The 14,093-nt window shown below is 66.0% G+C and overlaps 4 protein-coding genes across 4 annotated transcripts; all 4 read right to left on the bottom strand.

Annotated features, from left to right (window-relative positions):
* Positions 1 to 90: 90 nt before the first annotated feature.
* PFL1_05938 (uncharacterized protein) lies at positions 91 to 1,746 on the bottom strand (the record flags this gene model as incomplete). The annotated part of the gene is made up of 2 exons (XM_007883473.1): positions 91 to 369; positions 481 to 1,746. 2 exons carry the CDS (start codon positions 1,744 to 1,746, stop codon positions 91 to 93), a joined length of 1,545 nt encoding a protein of 514 aa, XP_007881664.1.
* Positions 1,747 to 2,261: 515 nt separating this feature from the next.
* Positions 2,262 to 4,918, bottom strand: PFL1_05937 (uncharacterized protein; the record flags this gene model as incomplete). Its single annotated transcript, XM_007883472.1, has 3 exons — positions 2,262 to 3,763; positions 4,026 to 4,031; positions 4,882 to 4,918. The coding sequence occupies 3 exons, from the start codon at positions 4,916 to 4,918 to the stop codon at positions 2,262 to 2,264; spliced, it is 1,545 nt and encodes a 514-aa protein (XP_007881663.1).
* A 1,334-nt stretch (positions 4,919 to 6,252) lies between these two features.
* PFL1_05936 (uncharacterized protein) lies at positions 6,253 to 7,906 on the bottom strand (the record flags this gene model as incomplete). Its single annotated transcript, XM_007883471.1, has 4 exons — positions 6,253 to 6,319; positions 6,422 to 6,549; positions 6,736 to 6,842; positions 6,934 to 7,906. 4 exons carry the CDS (start codon positions 7,904 to 7,906, stop codon positions 6,253 to 6,255), a joined length of 1,275 nt encoding a protein of 424 aa, XP_007881662.1.
* Positions 7,907 to 9,751: 1,845 nt separating this feature from the next.
* On the bottom strand, positions 9,752 to 12,469 carry PFL1_05935 (uncharacterized protein; the record flags this gene model as incomplete). Its single annotated transcript, XM_007883470.1, has 1 exon — positions 9,752 to 12,469. The coding sequence occupies one exon, from the start codon at positions 12,467 to 12,469 to the stop codon at positions 9,752 to 9,754; it is 2,718 nt and encodes a 905-aa protein (XP_007881661.1).
* Between the last annotated feature and the right edge of the window lie 1,624 nt (positions 12,470 to 14,093).

Genomic DNA, 14,093 nt, shown 5'->3' with positions numbered 1-14,093 from the left:
GCCCTCCTCTCGGCCTTGGCAGGCTCGTGCCCTCGGCTCGTGGTCGTGGTCGTGGTCGTGGTCGTGGTCGTGTGCAGGCGGACGCGGTCTTTAAAAGGCGGGACGGCGCCTCCTGTCGACCTCGCTCCGGACCGACTTGGACCGCTTGACCCTGGTGCTGTCCTCGTCCTCGGTTTCGTCTAGGGTCCTCTTCTTTTTCTTCTTGCTCTTGCTCTTGCTCTTGCGCCGCTCCTCGATGTCGCGGGCTTGCGGATCGAGGTCGTGTATCGACGGTGAAGGGGCGCGAGAGGGGCGTGCAGACGCGGGCGTGGATGTAGGAGCGAAAGCGGTTGCGGGAGCGGGACTGTGTGGATGTAGACGCGGTTGAAGCTGCGGTTCGAGGAGGGATGAGCGGATTCAGACGTGAACAAGATAGAGATAGGGATTAGAGGCAGAGAGGCAGAGAGGCAGGGAGGCAGAAAGGGGAAGAACGGCACTTACGAGGTCGAGAAAGGACCGGGCCACCGTTGCGGGCCAGGGTGTTTCGGTGGTCTCGTCGTCGTGTCGGAATGGGAGAACCACTTCTTCCTCCTCGTCGTCGTCGTCCTCGCCATCGCCATCGCCTTCCTCATCTACCTCCTCATCCTCCCGCCCCTCTATCGGATCGGATCCATCCCCCCTCCTACGAGATCTGGACCTGGACGTCGACCGATCGCGAGGTCGAGACCGGGACTGGGACCGGGACCGGGACCGGGACCGGGACGTGGAAGGGATATGGGACCTCTCGCCGCCCCTGACCAGGGTCCTGGAGCGACCGCGCTCCCTCTCCCTCCTGGCCGCATCGCGCAGCAGATCCCGCTCGACCTGTACGACTTTCCTGCTGGTCGCGACGGCATTTTCAAAGTGCCTCGCGGCGACTTGGACGGCGCTCGGATCGAGCTCCGACATCCTGATGCCCCTCGCTTCCCGCCGCTGCGCCTCCTCCTCCTCCATCATCCCTCCTTGGCCGTCGCCGTGTCGTCGCGCCGTCGGGTCCGAGACGACGTCGATGTCGGTGCCGTATCGACGGTCCTTAGTTCTGGCCAGTGCGGATTCCGTCGCAGAGTGCAGCGTGAGCAGGCCGAGGTAGACGTGGAGCGTCGACGACGACTTGTACGGGTGCAGCTGGATGACGAGGTCCAGCTCCTCCATGGCCTCTGCGTACCGCCTCGCCGCGATGAGTTCGGGGATGAGGTCGAGCAGGATGGGAAGGCGGTACCGCGATGTCCGCGCCACCGAGCGCAGGTAGACGATGCGTTGGTGCGTCACCTCGTCATCGTCGTCGTCGTCGTCGTCGTCGTCGTCGTCGTCGTCGTCGCCGTCTTCGGCACCTTTGCGCTTCGAGCTCGCACCCGCATCCGCGGCGGTATCTCGCTCCCCCTCGCCGTCACCTTGGAAGGACCCACGCCGACGACGACGACGGTGGGAGAGCGACGAGACGTGGCAGGACAGGACGGCAAGGCCGAGGCGCCACAGCTCGTGGCTCCTCCACTCATGGGCGTGCATCAGCACCCTGAGCGCCCTCCCCGCGCGCACCGCATCGCGACGGAGGAGGAGGATGTGCACGAGGTCAAAGGCGCGTCGAAGGTGGTGCCGCCGTAGCGAGTTGGTCGGTTCCGTCTCGCGGGGGAGGTGGAGCGGCAGCGAAGAGGGCGGGTGCGAGTTGCTGTGCACCGATCCCCGCGCCTTGACCGGCCGTGGCGGTTGGAATACGTAGCCCGGTTCCATTGTCGGTGCGCGGGTTCGGTTACATGGGTATGGGTTCGGTCGGTGGACGGGGAGAGCTGGGGTGGTGGTGGTGGTGGTGGTGGTGGCAGCAGGACAGGGGGAGGCTGCCGTCCCAGGAGGGTCCCGAGGCCCGCTGCTCGCCTTTAAAAAATTCCAGCGTGGCCCAGGTGGAGGGAGAGGGTCTGCCTCGCCCGAGTCCCGCAGCCCAGCCCAAGCTCGGCCACGCTCGCACGCCACCACCACCACCACCACCACCACCACCACTGCCACCACTAGCTCGACAGCCACCGCTTCTAATAACGAAGAGGTCATCACGATATCGTCATGTCATTTCAAACCAATGGCTCGACGGAAACACGGAAACGCCATCGAGCGGTCCTGGTTCAGATACAACAACGGGAAAACGCGCAGACACGCGTAGTGAAAGCTAGGAAGGCGGCCGGGCGTCTGGTGGGTGCGTCTACCCCCATCGACGGCGACGGGGATCGCGTGGCACGGTGCGGCGTCTGCACCGCTTAGAGCGGCGCCGGCGTCGACAGGTTGCAGTGGACCGCCTTGACGTTGGTGTAGTTGGCCAGCGCGTACTCGCCCAGCTCGCGGCCGATGCCCGACGCCTTGTAGCCGCCGAAGGGCACCTGCGGGTCGAGCTGGTTGTAGCAGTTAACCCACACCGTGCCCGCCTTGAGCTTGTGCGCCGTCTCAATGGCGCGCGAAATGTCGCGCGAAAAGACGGCGGCCGCCAGGCCGTACATGGTGTCGTTGGCGATCCGCAGCAGCTCCTTCTCGTCCTTGAACTTGCTCACGACGACAACGGGCCCAAAGATCTCCTCGCGCGCAATCTTCGAGTTGTGGTCGGCGTCGGTGAAGATGGTGGGCTCGATAAAGTAGCCCTCGCTGCCCTTGCGCACGCCGCCCAGGTGCAGGTTGGCCTCCTTCTTGCCCGACTCAATGTACTCCATGATGCGGTCGTACTGGAGCTGCGAGACCTGCGGGCCCTGGAACGTGTTCTGGGCAAAGGGGTCGCCGACCGACAGGCTCTTGCAGAGCGCCGTCATCTTGTCCATAAACTGGTCGTAGACGTCCTCCTCGACGTAGACGCGCGAGCCGGCGCAGCACGTCTGGCCGTGGTTGAACATGATGCCGAACGCGGCCCACTTGACGGCCTGGTCCAGGTCGGCGTCCTTGAAGATGACGTTGGGCGACTTGCCGCCGAGCTCGAGCGTGACCTTCTTGAGGTTGGTCGAGGCGGCCGCCTTCATAATGTTGCGGCCGACGAGCGTGGAGCCGGTGAAGGCGACCTTGTCAATGTCCATGTGGTTCGAGATGGCGGCGCCCGCGACGGCGCCGAAGCCCGAGACGACGTTGACGACGCCCGGGGGGAAGCCGGCCTCGACGATCAGCTCGCACATCTTGATGGCCGAGAGCGGCGTCTGCTCGGCCGTCTTGAGGACGACGGTGTTGCCCGTGGCGAGCGCCGGGCCAATCTTCCAGGCAAACATGAGCAGGGGGAAGTTCCAGGGGATGATCTGGCCGCAGACGCCGATGGGCTCGTGGCGGGTGTAGGTGAACTTCTTGTCGTTGGTCTCGATCGTCTTGCCCTGGTTCTTGTCGGCCCAGCCGCCGTAGTAGCGGATGTTGGCGGCGACGGCGGCGACGTCGAAGCCCTTGGCAATCGAGAAGGCCTTGCCGTTGTCGAGCGACTCGATCGAGGCGAGGACGTCGAGGTTGGCCTCGACCAGGTCGGCGAGCTTGAGCAGCAGGCGTCCTCGCTCGGCGCCGGGCACCTTTTCGCCCCAGACGTTTTCAAAGGCGTCGCGGGCGGCCTTTACGGCGACGTCGATGTCCTTGGCCGAGGCCTCGGCGACCTGGCCGATCTCCTTGCCCGTCGAGGGGTTGACGGTGGCGAACGTCTTGCCATCGAGGGCGGGGACAAACTTGTTGTTGATGAAGAGGTCAGACTGGACGGTCGTCTTGACGCCGTTGGGGAAGCTGAGCTCGAGCTTGGGCATGGTGGCGGCTGTCAGAGGGGCGGGCGGGAGAGAAAACAGAGGGCAAGGCCAAGAGCGGACGGCAGCGATGGGGCAGCGAGCGGGCGAAAGGACAGATCGTCAGCGTCCGAGTCGGCGCAGCGAGCCAGGAGCGTGATAGGAGCGCCGTCTGCAGGGCGGGCAGGCCGCGCCACGGGGCCACGTTTCCCCGTTGTCGTCGCCAGGAGCCGGGCAACGACAGCGAGGCCGCCGAAACGACGGGCGGAAGCTGCTGCAACGGGGTCGACTCACGTTGTGCTGTGGGGTGGCGGTGGGTGATGAAGGGTGAGAGGATGCGTGGGCGATGGCAGTGCGGACTGGTGCGGAAGAGGAAGTGCTCGTGGGAAGAGTCCGGATGGTGTGAGGAGGCAGGCGCGAAGGATTGAAGGGACGACCAGCGGAGGTTCTTATAGCGAGCGCCAGGAGGATGGGCGAGGGGGAGAGGCCGAGGCTGAGGCGGGCGATGAGAAGAGGAGCGGGGCGGAGGGCTGCCGACCGACAGAGGAGGTGCTGCTGCGCTGCCAGGCCAGGCGGCGAACGCAGCGGCGGCGGCGAGCCACACAACGGGCAGCTGACCCGCCTGCCTTTGTGGTGCCAGGCCAGGCCGGCCTCGCTTGGGCAGGAAAGCACGGAACAGAGGCCGGCCGACGGCGGCGACGAAGGCAACGGCGAAGGCGAAGGCAGAGGCGGCGAAAGCGAAAGCGTGGCCCGACCGCGCTCGCCTTCTGTTGCTGCTGCGCTGCTGCTGCTGCTGCTGCTGCTGCTGCTGCTGGTGGGCCTGCCTGCACGACGACCGTCACAGTCGACGGCAGCCCGCCGCGCGTGCTGGCCCTTTCTGGCGGCGCTCTCTCGCTTGGCCGCCGCCCCTCTCCATTTTTCGCGGTGACAGAAGTGCGGGGAAGCCAGAATGCCACTCTGCCGGGCACGGGCCAGCCTGGCTCGCCCACGCTGTTGCGCGCTGCTGCCCCAATCCGTTCCCCGCGCCTACATACATGGCTGGCTGTTTGCCACACGGCCGTCTACCGCCGTGTCCGCCCATCAAGCGTGCGATGCACCAAGTGTACGGGTGAAAGCTGGTCGTCCTCTGCCTGCAACATCCGTCCCGCACCTGAGCCGACCGATGGCAACCTGGGACTTGAGCCCATCGACTGGCCAGGACGGCTGTTCTGGACGAGCGGGGTTAAGGTCGGATTGCAGCGAGGCGGCCCGAGCGGTCTGGCTGGCTAGGCTGGCGATGCGACGATGGGGTGCTTGCTGGCCTTTGCTTCCTTGGGCAACGACGGTGTGCGAGGTGTCATCGAGCCGCTGCTGCTGCTGCCACAGCAGCGTCGAGCGGCAAAACCGAAGCAGCGAGCGAGGCCTGGCCTGCCACCCAAACGAGCCAGGCAGGCCAGCCAGCGAGCGGCTGTGAGCCGAAAAACGGAGCCAGGCGGGGGAGGCCTCCACTCGATCTGCCAGGCTGCGTGCGCGGCTGGCTGGCTGGCTGGCTTGGCGCGGGCTTAAGCTCGACTTGGCCTTGCCTGGCCTGGCCTGGCCGCTGTGGCCGCTGTGGCCCCCCGCGTGACCCTCTCCGGGAAGGTGGATGTTGGGCTGCCAGGCCTTTGCGGCCGCGCGCCGCCTTTGCACCGGCCGTCACCCTGCCTGCCTGCTCGCCGCTGCTGGTGGGCGGGCTTACCTCCGCACCTTGGCTGGCCCCCTCGCCTGGGCCTCTTCCGTCCAGTTGGCTCGGGCTGGTCTCGATCAACCGCCGCCGCCGCCGCCGCCGCCGCCTTTGCTTCCCGACCCCCACCGGGCAATCGGTTGCGCAGCGACAAACACCAGGCGGCACGGGCCTACCTGGCCTGCATGGCTCTCTTCACTTTGGCCTCGTAAATACACCGACCGGGTTTTGCGTTCTCGGCGTGCAGTAGACAAGCAAGCAGAGCCTGTGACACATCGCTCGCCCTGCGCCAGCCAAGCCAGCAAGGTCATGGCTCGCCTTAGCTTCCTGCTGCGCGCAAGCAAGCTTCCCGACCTCCGTCTCTTCGGCAGCCTACATGCTGCCTGCCGGCACGCACCATGGACTTAAAGCCCAGCCAGCGACTACTGCCATGGCCTGCCCCGCACCACCTCTCGCAAATGCGGGGTACGGTACAGCCCGGCCGGCGTTTGCGAATGCGGGGAAAAGACATCGATCGCGCGCTGTTGATCATCTGTCCATACCGGTACAAGGTGCCAGACCAGCTGGGCCTCAAGCTTCATAGAGATACTGTAGACCCGGATGTGACCACCTCGCTTTCGCGCGGCTCTGGGCTTGGTACAGTAGGTACCGCACCCACTGTGCAGCCCAGCTCGGCCCGCCCCGTCACACCACCATGCCTCGTCACTGTCGACGCCCGGCGGTGCGCTGCCGCCGAGACAAGCGGTGTGGGTCGCCGCGCTGCCGCAGCGACCGTCGTGACCATGCCGCCTCGAGGCCCCGCCTGGCCTGGCCTGGCCTTCACTCGTCCTTTTCGCCACAGAGGGAAATGTCGTACAGCCTATCGGCCGCCTTGATCGAGTAGACGCTGCGCGAGCATCGCCCGGATGGCCGGCCTGGCGTGTCAGTTCAACGCTCCTTGCGCGCAAAGGCGAGGCGGGCAGAGGTCGACGGCGACGACGCCACTCACACGCTCCCGACGCCCAGACCGGCCGCAAACAGCCCCTCGGTTGCCGCAGCTGCCTTGCCGTAGTCCTCCCTGCGCGTCGTGCCCGCCGAGATACCCAGAGGGGGCGGAGCAGGGAGCATCAGCAGCCACTCGACCCGATCGAGGCCATCACGGCGTATCTGGACTTGGACTCACATCGCCTGCCGTATACCGACACGTCCAAACGGAGCGCGACGGACAGGGCAACAACTCGCGTGGCCGCGTATCAGCAAGCCAAACTCTCTCTCCCTCTCCACGACCCTCGGCGCGCTACACGAGCGGAGCGAGGCACTCACCGCCAAGGCCTTTTCGTTGAGCCCTCGCCTCTTAACCCCTCCCGCCTGGTCAGCAGCAGCAGGAGCATTCTTCTTTTGATCCCTGCACTTTTTCCTCGCATCGTGCTCTACCCACCGCGCCGCACCGCATCGCAAGACGGTGAGCAAGCATTCCACGTCACGTCGAGAAAGAGGTACGAGGCACGAGGGCAGGCTCACCTTTGATGCGGCTTTCCTTGTACTTTTGTACGATGCTCTCGGCCTGGTAGGTGAGCGCGAGGGCGCCCGCACCGGAAGCCGTGAGCGAGGCGTAGGCCCCTATCGCCGCTTTGCGCGGGACGCCCAGACCCATCCAGCCCGAATCCGTCTTGTCCGCCGTCGTCGCCGCGGTCGTCGTCGCCGCCGCGTCGTCCCCTCGGTCCGCTGCTGTCGTCTTCGTTCCGTCCTCTGCAGTTGTGGTGGCGGTGGTGTCGACTTGTCCGTTTGGTTGCTGCCGTTGCGATGACGCCGCCGCTGTTGTCGGTGGCGATCCATCCGATTGCGCATACGCAGCACGTTGAGACGGAATGACTTCACTCGTTCCGCCCGAGGCCGCAGGTGACTGAACCTGCTTCTGCGGCGATTCCGGCATCGCAAACGACAGCGCGCGGAAGCGATCGGATCGCTGGCCCTCTTCGGAGCGGGGAGACGCGAGGAGGGGCTGTCGAAGTGTCCTCTGCCTCTCGCCGACATCGTCGGAGCGCGGTGTGGATGCGGCCGAGTGGTAGACCGACATCTCCACCGACGACGCGCGGTCTGACTGCGCCGGAGAGGCCGGCGATGCGAAGCGCGGAGACGAGAGCGGCGAAGCGCCCGCCGACCGCAGCGGGCGCACGTGTCGAATCGGCGGTGGAAGTCGGAACGAGTCTGACCCCACGGCGCCTGCCGCAGTCGTCGTTGTGGTTGTTGTCGTCGCTGCAACGGGGCGGAGAGGTTCAGCACCCTTGGCGCCGCTGCGGGACAGTGCATCCTGGATCAGCGGTGGGTCCAGTGGCGTGTCGTGGACCAATTCGCTGCTCGCTGCGCGTGCCAATGAAGCGCTTAGCATATACGCGAGCGCGGACGAGGTGTCGAGCAGCGTCGAAGAGAGGAGGAATGCGACGACCAGGGCGTAGACGAGGGCCGGGGACGACGACGAGGTGGTCGCTCGCATCCTGGTCGATGGGCGGTTGGTTTTTCCCCTGTGAGACGAGGGACGAAAGGGGTGTGCTGCAACGTCGACGGCGTGGCGTATCGGATCGGATCGGATGGAGTCGACGAGATGACCGTGGAGATGAACGAGGGGCGGAGCGACGAGCAGGAACGAGCCAGGTCGAAGCCACCATCTCGCTCGCTTTATACCACCGACCTTCCTCGCCACCCATGCACTGGGCACCGACTGCCGGAGGTGGTCATGATCATCCTCATCCTCTACCACACCCGAACGGCGGCGCAGCATACGCCCGACGTATGTACGTATCCGGGCCACCTTGCTCGAACCTTGTTCTCGTCGCTGACCGATAGTCGGGTGGGCTTGCAGAGACCGTCGCCGGGCGGGCGGGCGGGCAAATGCGGACTGGACGACGGCAAACGTGCCCGGTGCGCGGACGGAGCACGTTGACGAATGAGGTGGTGGCGCCATGTCATCCGTCCGTCCGCTCTTGCGCCCGTTGGAGCGTAGGAGGGCACAAAACGGGGCGGGAGTGGGGAGCGAAGCGTCGATAAAGAGTGGCGCAACACGCACGTGCTCTCGCCGACCAACGACGATGTGGTGTAGATGCGGTGCTTGCTCGGTCACTGCGCCCGTTTGCAGCCATTACGGTGCGTTGCGTTGAGGTGCGGGGCGGTAGCGTAACGTAGCGTAGCGTAAAGGGCGTCCGGGGCGTCGGCCTGAGGACAAACCCCCAAAGCAAGCAGCCAGCAAGCAAGGTTGGCCTGGCCTGGGCCGGCCTTTTTTGATGCCCGGCGAAATGAAGCTCGTCTCACCGGAGCCTTTTTGCCTTCGATTCCGTGCCACACCGAGTCCGAGACGTGCTGACGAAGAGAGTGGTGAGTGAGAGTGGCGAGTGGATGGGCAGAGGCAAAAGGACACTTCTGTAGCCAGGCATCGCCCTTCGGCATGCGGCTGGCTGACGGGGCGATACCGCTGATTCGATGCGGTTCCAAGGTCGATCGAGTGGTAGGAGATAGTGGCAAGCTCGAGCGGATCAAGCCGGGTGGCGGGAGGGAGAGGAAAGAGAGGGAGAAAGAGACAGGTAACGGGCGTCACGAATCCGTCCCGTCGGTCCGCCGGGCTTGCGCCACCCAGCCGCGCTTATGCCGCGCGCATCCAGCCGTGTTGGCGCAAGCGAGCATGCATGCTCGGCCAGCCAAAGCCAGAGTGACGAGAAAGACGCCGCTGGGCCGAAGAGCGCCCCATGCCGTCCCCTTTGCGCCCTGCAATCTCTTTCGACTCCGCACGGATCGACGACTTCATCAAAACGCTCGTTGCATTCCTGAGATAAGACGGGGTAACAGAGAGATAGAGAGGGGAAGAGACCAGGCTGGTACAGGGGTGGGTTCGGTCGAGGCCAAGCGTGACGCCCCCGGGCACAGGGCCGACGGGCTGCTAGGCTCAAGATCGAGGAGGCGGTGGCGGCGGCGGATGAGGTGACTCTCCGCCGCCAACGGGAGCCATCGAGGCGAGCGCGAGCTCAAGATTAGGGTAGACAAGGGGCAAGAAGGATAAGCGAGGCCGACGGCCGAGGGCCGGGGGGCGAGGCGAAAGGAAGTTGGGTATATGGGACGCCATCGGAGCAGGGCCGCCGAGCGAGGCCGCCCGTCCGATGAAGCCCAAATTCAACGTGGCATCGAGCAGCCAGCAGCGCGAAACAGCGCGGCGGCCGGGGAATAGAGATGGGCGCTGAGACAACCGCGGGGCGTAGAAGAAGAGCAACGGGCAGAGAGCAGAGCAGATCAGGTCGGGTCGGGTCGACAGCGACGGCGGTGCCGCCGGCGACCACGACTCTTGTCCCGCCGCCTAGACTCGGGGCTCGCCCGGAGGCTCGTAGGCGTCGGTCTCGACGTGGCCCTTGTCGTTGACCGACGTGTTGTCCGTCGTCGCCTCGACGCCCGCTTGGCGAGCGGCGGCGACGCCTGCGCGGCCGATGCCAAACTTGTCGTTGGGGATCCAGACGGGCCGCTGCGGGTCGCGGGCGGCCGGGTGGACAAAGGCGTCGTCCATGTCGGCGGCGCCCTCGCTGCCGGGCTGGCGCTTCTCGAGGTTCTTCATGTCGACGGCGTGGGCGTCGATGCCGTGGTGGGCGTCGCCGAGGTGGCTGCCGCCGCCGTTGGTGCTGTAGGCGGGCGCCACGTTGTCGCTCGACTGCATCATCAGCGGCTTCTTCTCGGTGCTCGTCTCGCCCGAGACGCGCAGGTCGGCGCCCGTGTGTGCGCCGCCGGCGCCGGTCGACGCCACCGCGGCGGCGTCCCTGGGCGGGACGAGCGAGAGGGGCAGCGCCGTGTAGAGGGGCTTGAGCGAGTTGTTGAGGATGTAGTGGTAGGCGGCGACGAGGACGATGAGGACGACCATGAGCGCGCCCTCGGGGATGGCGGCCTGGGTCTTGGAGCCCTCGGGCCCGTACTGGGTGAGGAAGAAGAGGGCGCAGAGCATCACCATCTCGACGTACAGGCCGACAAAGATGTGGGTGACGGCCTTGGGGAAGTAGAGGCCCGACGTCTCGCTCTCGGGGCGGGTGTCGTAGACGTAGAGGAAGAGGTAGCGGTAGCCGAGGTAGAAGATGAGGAACGTGACGGCGGTGAAGCCGTTGATGATGGGCGCGATGACGAGATAGCCCGTTCCGATGACGGTGATGAGCGAGATGGCGGGGAAGAGAGTGCCCCAGGCGACGCCGCGCAGGTCGTGGTCAATGTGCCACACCTTGCGGGGCGTCGAGCCGAGCAGGAACTTCTTGACGTAGTAGACAATCAGCGGCGTCGTCTGGGCAAAGAGGGCGGCGCCGCCCGACAGGCCCTGGAGCGCGATGAACGACAGGAAGAAGGTCGAGCCCTTGGGGATGGCCTGGGCCAGCAGGCCGGGGAAGCTGGCCGGGTTGCTGCCGACCTCGGAGACAAAGTTGAAGATCTGCGAGGCGCTGCCCGAGATGAGGGTGAGGACGAGGAAGTTCTGCACCACCTGGAAGGCAAAGAAGCGCGTCTGGAGCGAGAGCTCGATGCCGGAGCGGGTGGGGACGCCGCTAAGGCGGGCCAGCAGGCGGAGGATGATGGGCAGCAGCATGTTGAGCACGGCGAGGAGCACCGTCGGCAGCACACCCTGGATGATGCCGGTGACGACGGGAGGAAGGTCGCCGAGCCAGCCGAGGAAGGGCACGTCCTGGCTGAGGCCCTTGACGTTGGAGACGATGCCGACGAAGCCGACGGGGATGGTCCAGAAGACGATGAGGGCGACGGTGATGGCCCAGCCGATGGCGGTGCGGACCTTGCGCTCGTAGGGGTTCATGTTGAGGTTGGCCCAGACGACGTCGTCCGGGTGGGCCTCGACGTAGCGCTCGCCCATGCGGTAGGGCAGGTGGTGGGCGTGCGTCTTCTGGGCCATGTGGGCGGCGATCTGGGTGCGGAAGAGGATAAAGGCGCTGTTCTGCGGCGGGTAGGTCTTGTAGTCGTGGGCGACGTCGGAGCGCTTCTGGTCAATCTGCTTGTTGAGCTCGGCGATGCGCTCGCGGCACCAGGTGAGCGTGTCAACCTTTTCGCCAAAGCAGCCGAGCGCGCCGAGCTTGTGCGTGGGGCGCTGCTTCTTCTCAATGTAGCGCTCGGCGATGTCCGGGTTCATCTCGCTGTCGGCGTCGGCCGAGGCGTCCTGGGCCTTGCCCTTCTTGACGCGCTTGTAGGCGAGCTTGATGACTTTGGTCTCGGCGGCCTCGAGCTTGTTGAGCCACTTTGCGCGCTCGTCGACGAGGTCCGGCAGCTCCTTGAGGTCGCGGTTGATCCAGACGCGGGCGACGCCGCCGGGCATCTGCGAGTACATGGCGGTGAGCTTCTTTTCGCTGAGCAGCTCGTTGGGGACGCCCGTGATGAGGACCGTCTTGGCCTGGGCCGTGTCGGCGTGGCGGGGCGAGACGAGGAACTCCTGGCGCAGCTTGATGAAGCGGCGCATGCGGGTGTGGACGTTGTAGAGGAGCCAGGCGGTGAAGAGGTACTGGAGAATGAGGGGGGCGGCGAAGCGCTTCGACTCCTGCTCGTTCTGGCCGACGTTGGCGTAGGTGAAGCGGTTGAAGCCGGTGAGACCGCCGGTCGTCTTTGCGCCGTAGACGGGCATCAGGACGGCCCACGAGATGAACCAGACGGGGACAAAGATCCAGAGCATCATCTCGAGGTACTCGACAAACATGTACGAGTCGAGGCCGTTTTTCTTGTAGATCTCCGTCGTGGGGGTGCGGAGGAAGACGGGGATCCAGCCAAAGAGGGACTTTGGCGGTGCGTCGACGCGCTCCTCGGGCACGGTGAGGTAGGTGCGGGGCCAGTAGATGTTGCGGAAGCGCGGGCGGGCAAGGAGGAAGACGGCGATGAGGACGCCAAAGATGGCGGCGTTGAGGACGAGCGACGAGATGACGGTGGCGGTCGAGTTGTTGTCGACCTTTGTGGCCTCTTGGGCGTAGGCCAGCGAGGGCGCCAGGAGCGCCGCGGCCAGGGCGGCCAGCGGCGCCGGCGGCATCGACCGGGCGGTCGTGGAGCGCGGCATGGCTGCAGGTGGTGGCAGGGCAGGGAGCGCGGAGCAGGCCGGGTGTCGTTTGGTCAGTACCAGACTGGATGCGACGACGACGACGACGACGACGACGACGACGACGACGACGACGACGACGACGACGACGACGACGACGACGACGACGCCACCGTGGTACTCACTCTGTGACGCCAGGGGTGTGCGAGAGAGCCAGAGCGCTCGGCGGAGGACGCGGTGGTGTTGCGGTATTGAGGCTAGGTCGGCGGCGGCGTTGGCTCGACGTCGAAGAGGAGCGGCTGCGGCTGCGGCTGAGCGAGGACTAAGCTCGAAGGCAGGGCAGTCGAGTTTGGTGGTGGTGGTGGTGGTGGTCGAGAGGGTGGCCAGGTTCACGTCAGAGGCGAGCGATGCCGATGTATGTACGTCGCGAGCCAGGGTCGAGGGTCGAGGGAGAAGGGGGGGCGAAGGGGGGAATGGGGCGGCAGCTGGCCAGCCAGGCGGACGGGGAGCGAGGAAGCGAGACCGAGGCGGCGAGCCAGGAAGACGACGGCAGCCATCGAAAAGAAAAACGAGCAACGAGCAGGCAGCCGGGCAAGCATCATCGGGGCCAATCCGGCGCGCAGGCAAGCAGGCAGGCAGGCTGCCAAACACTCTAGCTCGCCTCTGTCGCCGTGCGTGGGTGTGTATGTACGTGCGCGCGCGCCTAGGCTGGGGCCAGACCGCGACGGTCGGGCGGGGGGGCGGGCGGGCGGGCGGGCAAGCGGCCGGTGTTTGTGTCGCTGCGCATCCGACCGCATGCCCGCCGCACAGCAAGCCAGCTAGACCGCGGGCAGGCAGGCACGCTAGCTGCGTCGCCCGCGTCGTTGGCCAGCCTGCCTGAAGAGAGGCGCCAGGCCAGGACGCGGAGGGGCCGATGACGAAAGCGCTTGAAAGCCCCAGCCTGCTGGTCAGCTGCAGCCATCCAGGCGGGCTCGCCCGACTTTCCGTGCAGCTGGGGGGGGGGGTCGTGCCGCACCCGCAGCCGACGCGCTGCGCTATCGATGTCGCTTGCAGGCAGGGCGGGCAAGCCCAGTCAAGCCAGCTGGAAGGCTAGGTCAAGCCTCCAGGGCGAGCCTGTCCGCCAGCCAACCGGCACCCTCCGAGACCCGATCGTCGTGTTTGTGACCTTGGCCTAGCCTAGCCTAGCCTAGCCTCCTCAAACCTATCTCTAACGTTATCTATCTGTTGGCTGCTTGCTGGGCTAGGCTTCGTCTTGGCTGCGCTCATCTGTGGTCTGGGTCGTGCGTTGGATTGAGCGCAACCCGACGTGTCGGTCCGCGAATTCGCAGCTTGTGCGTGTTTCAGGACCCTGAGCTGGCCTGCCTGCCCGTTGCTTGGAGCCAAGATCGGGGGGGCCGTCCAGGAGGCTGGCGCGCCTCGATCTCGCCGTCGCGACCTGTCTCCATCATCTCATCTTGGCCGCTGCTTCTGCCTCCCAGCGTAAGCCTAGGCTGCCCTGCGGGCTGACGGGGCAGACCCTGCCTTTGCCGCCGCTTGGCACTCGTCATATCGCGCCGCATCTTGCTCTCATGCTCGCACTCATCCCGGCCCATGCCAGGCACGCTCTTCCCTCCCTTGATGTCAGCGCGCGTACGTTGCTTTGCCT

This window comes from Pseudozyma flocculosa (genome assembly GCF_000417875.1).
Source record: "Pseudozyma flocculosa PF-1 unplaced genomic scaffold scaffold00022, whole genome shotgun sequence".
NCBI classification, from domain to species: Eukaryota; Fungi; Basidiomycota; class Ustilaginomycetes; order Ustilaginales; family Ustilaginaceae; genus Pseudozyma; species Pseudozyma flocculosa.
The sequence above is the reverse complement of the archived record's forward strand: the minus strand, read 5'-3'. Positions and strand labels throughout refer to the sequence as shown.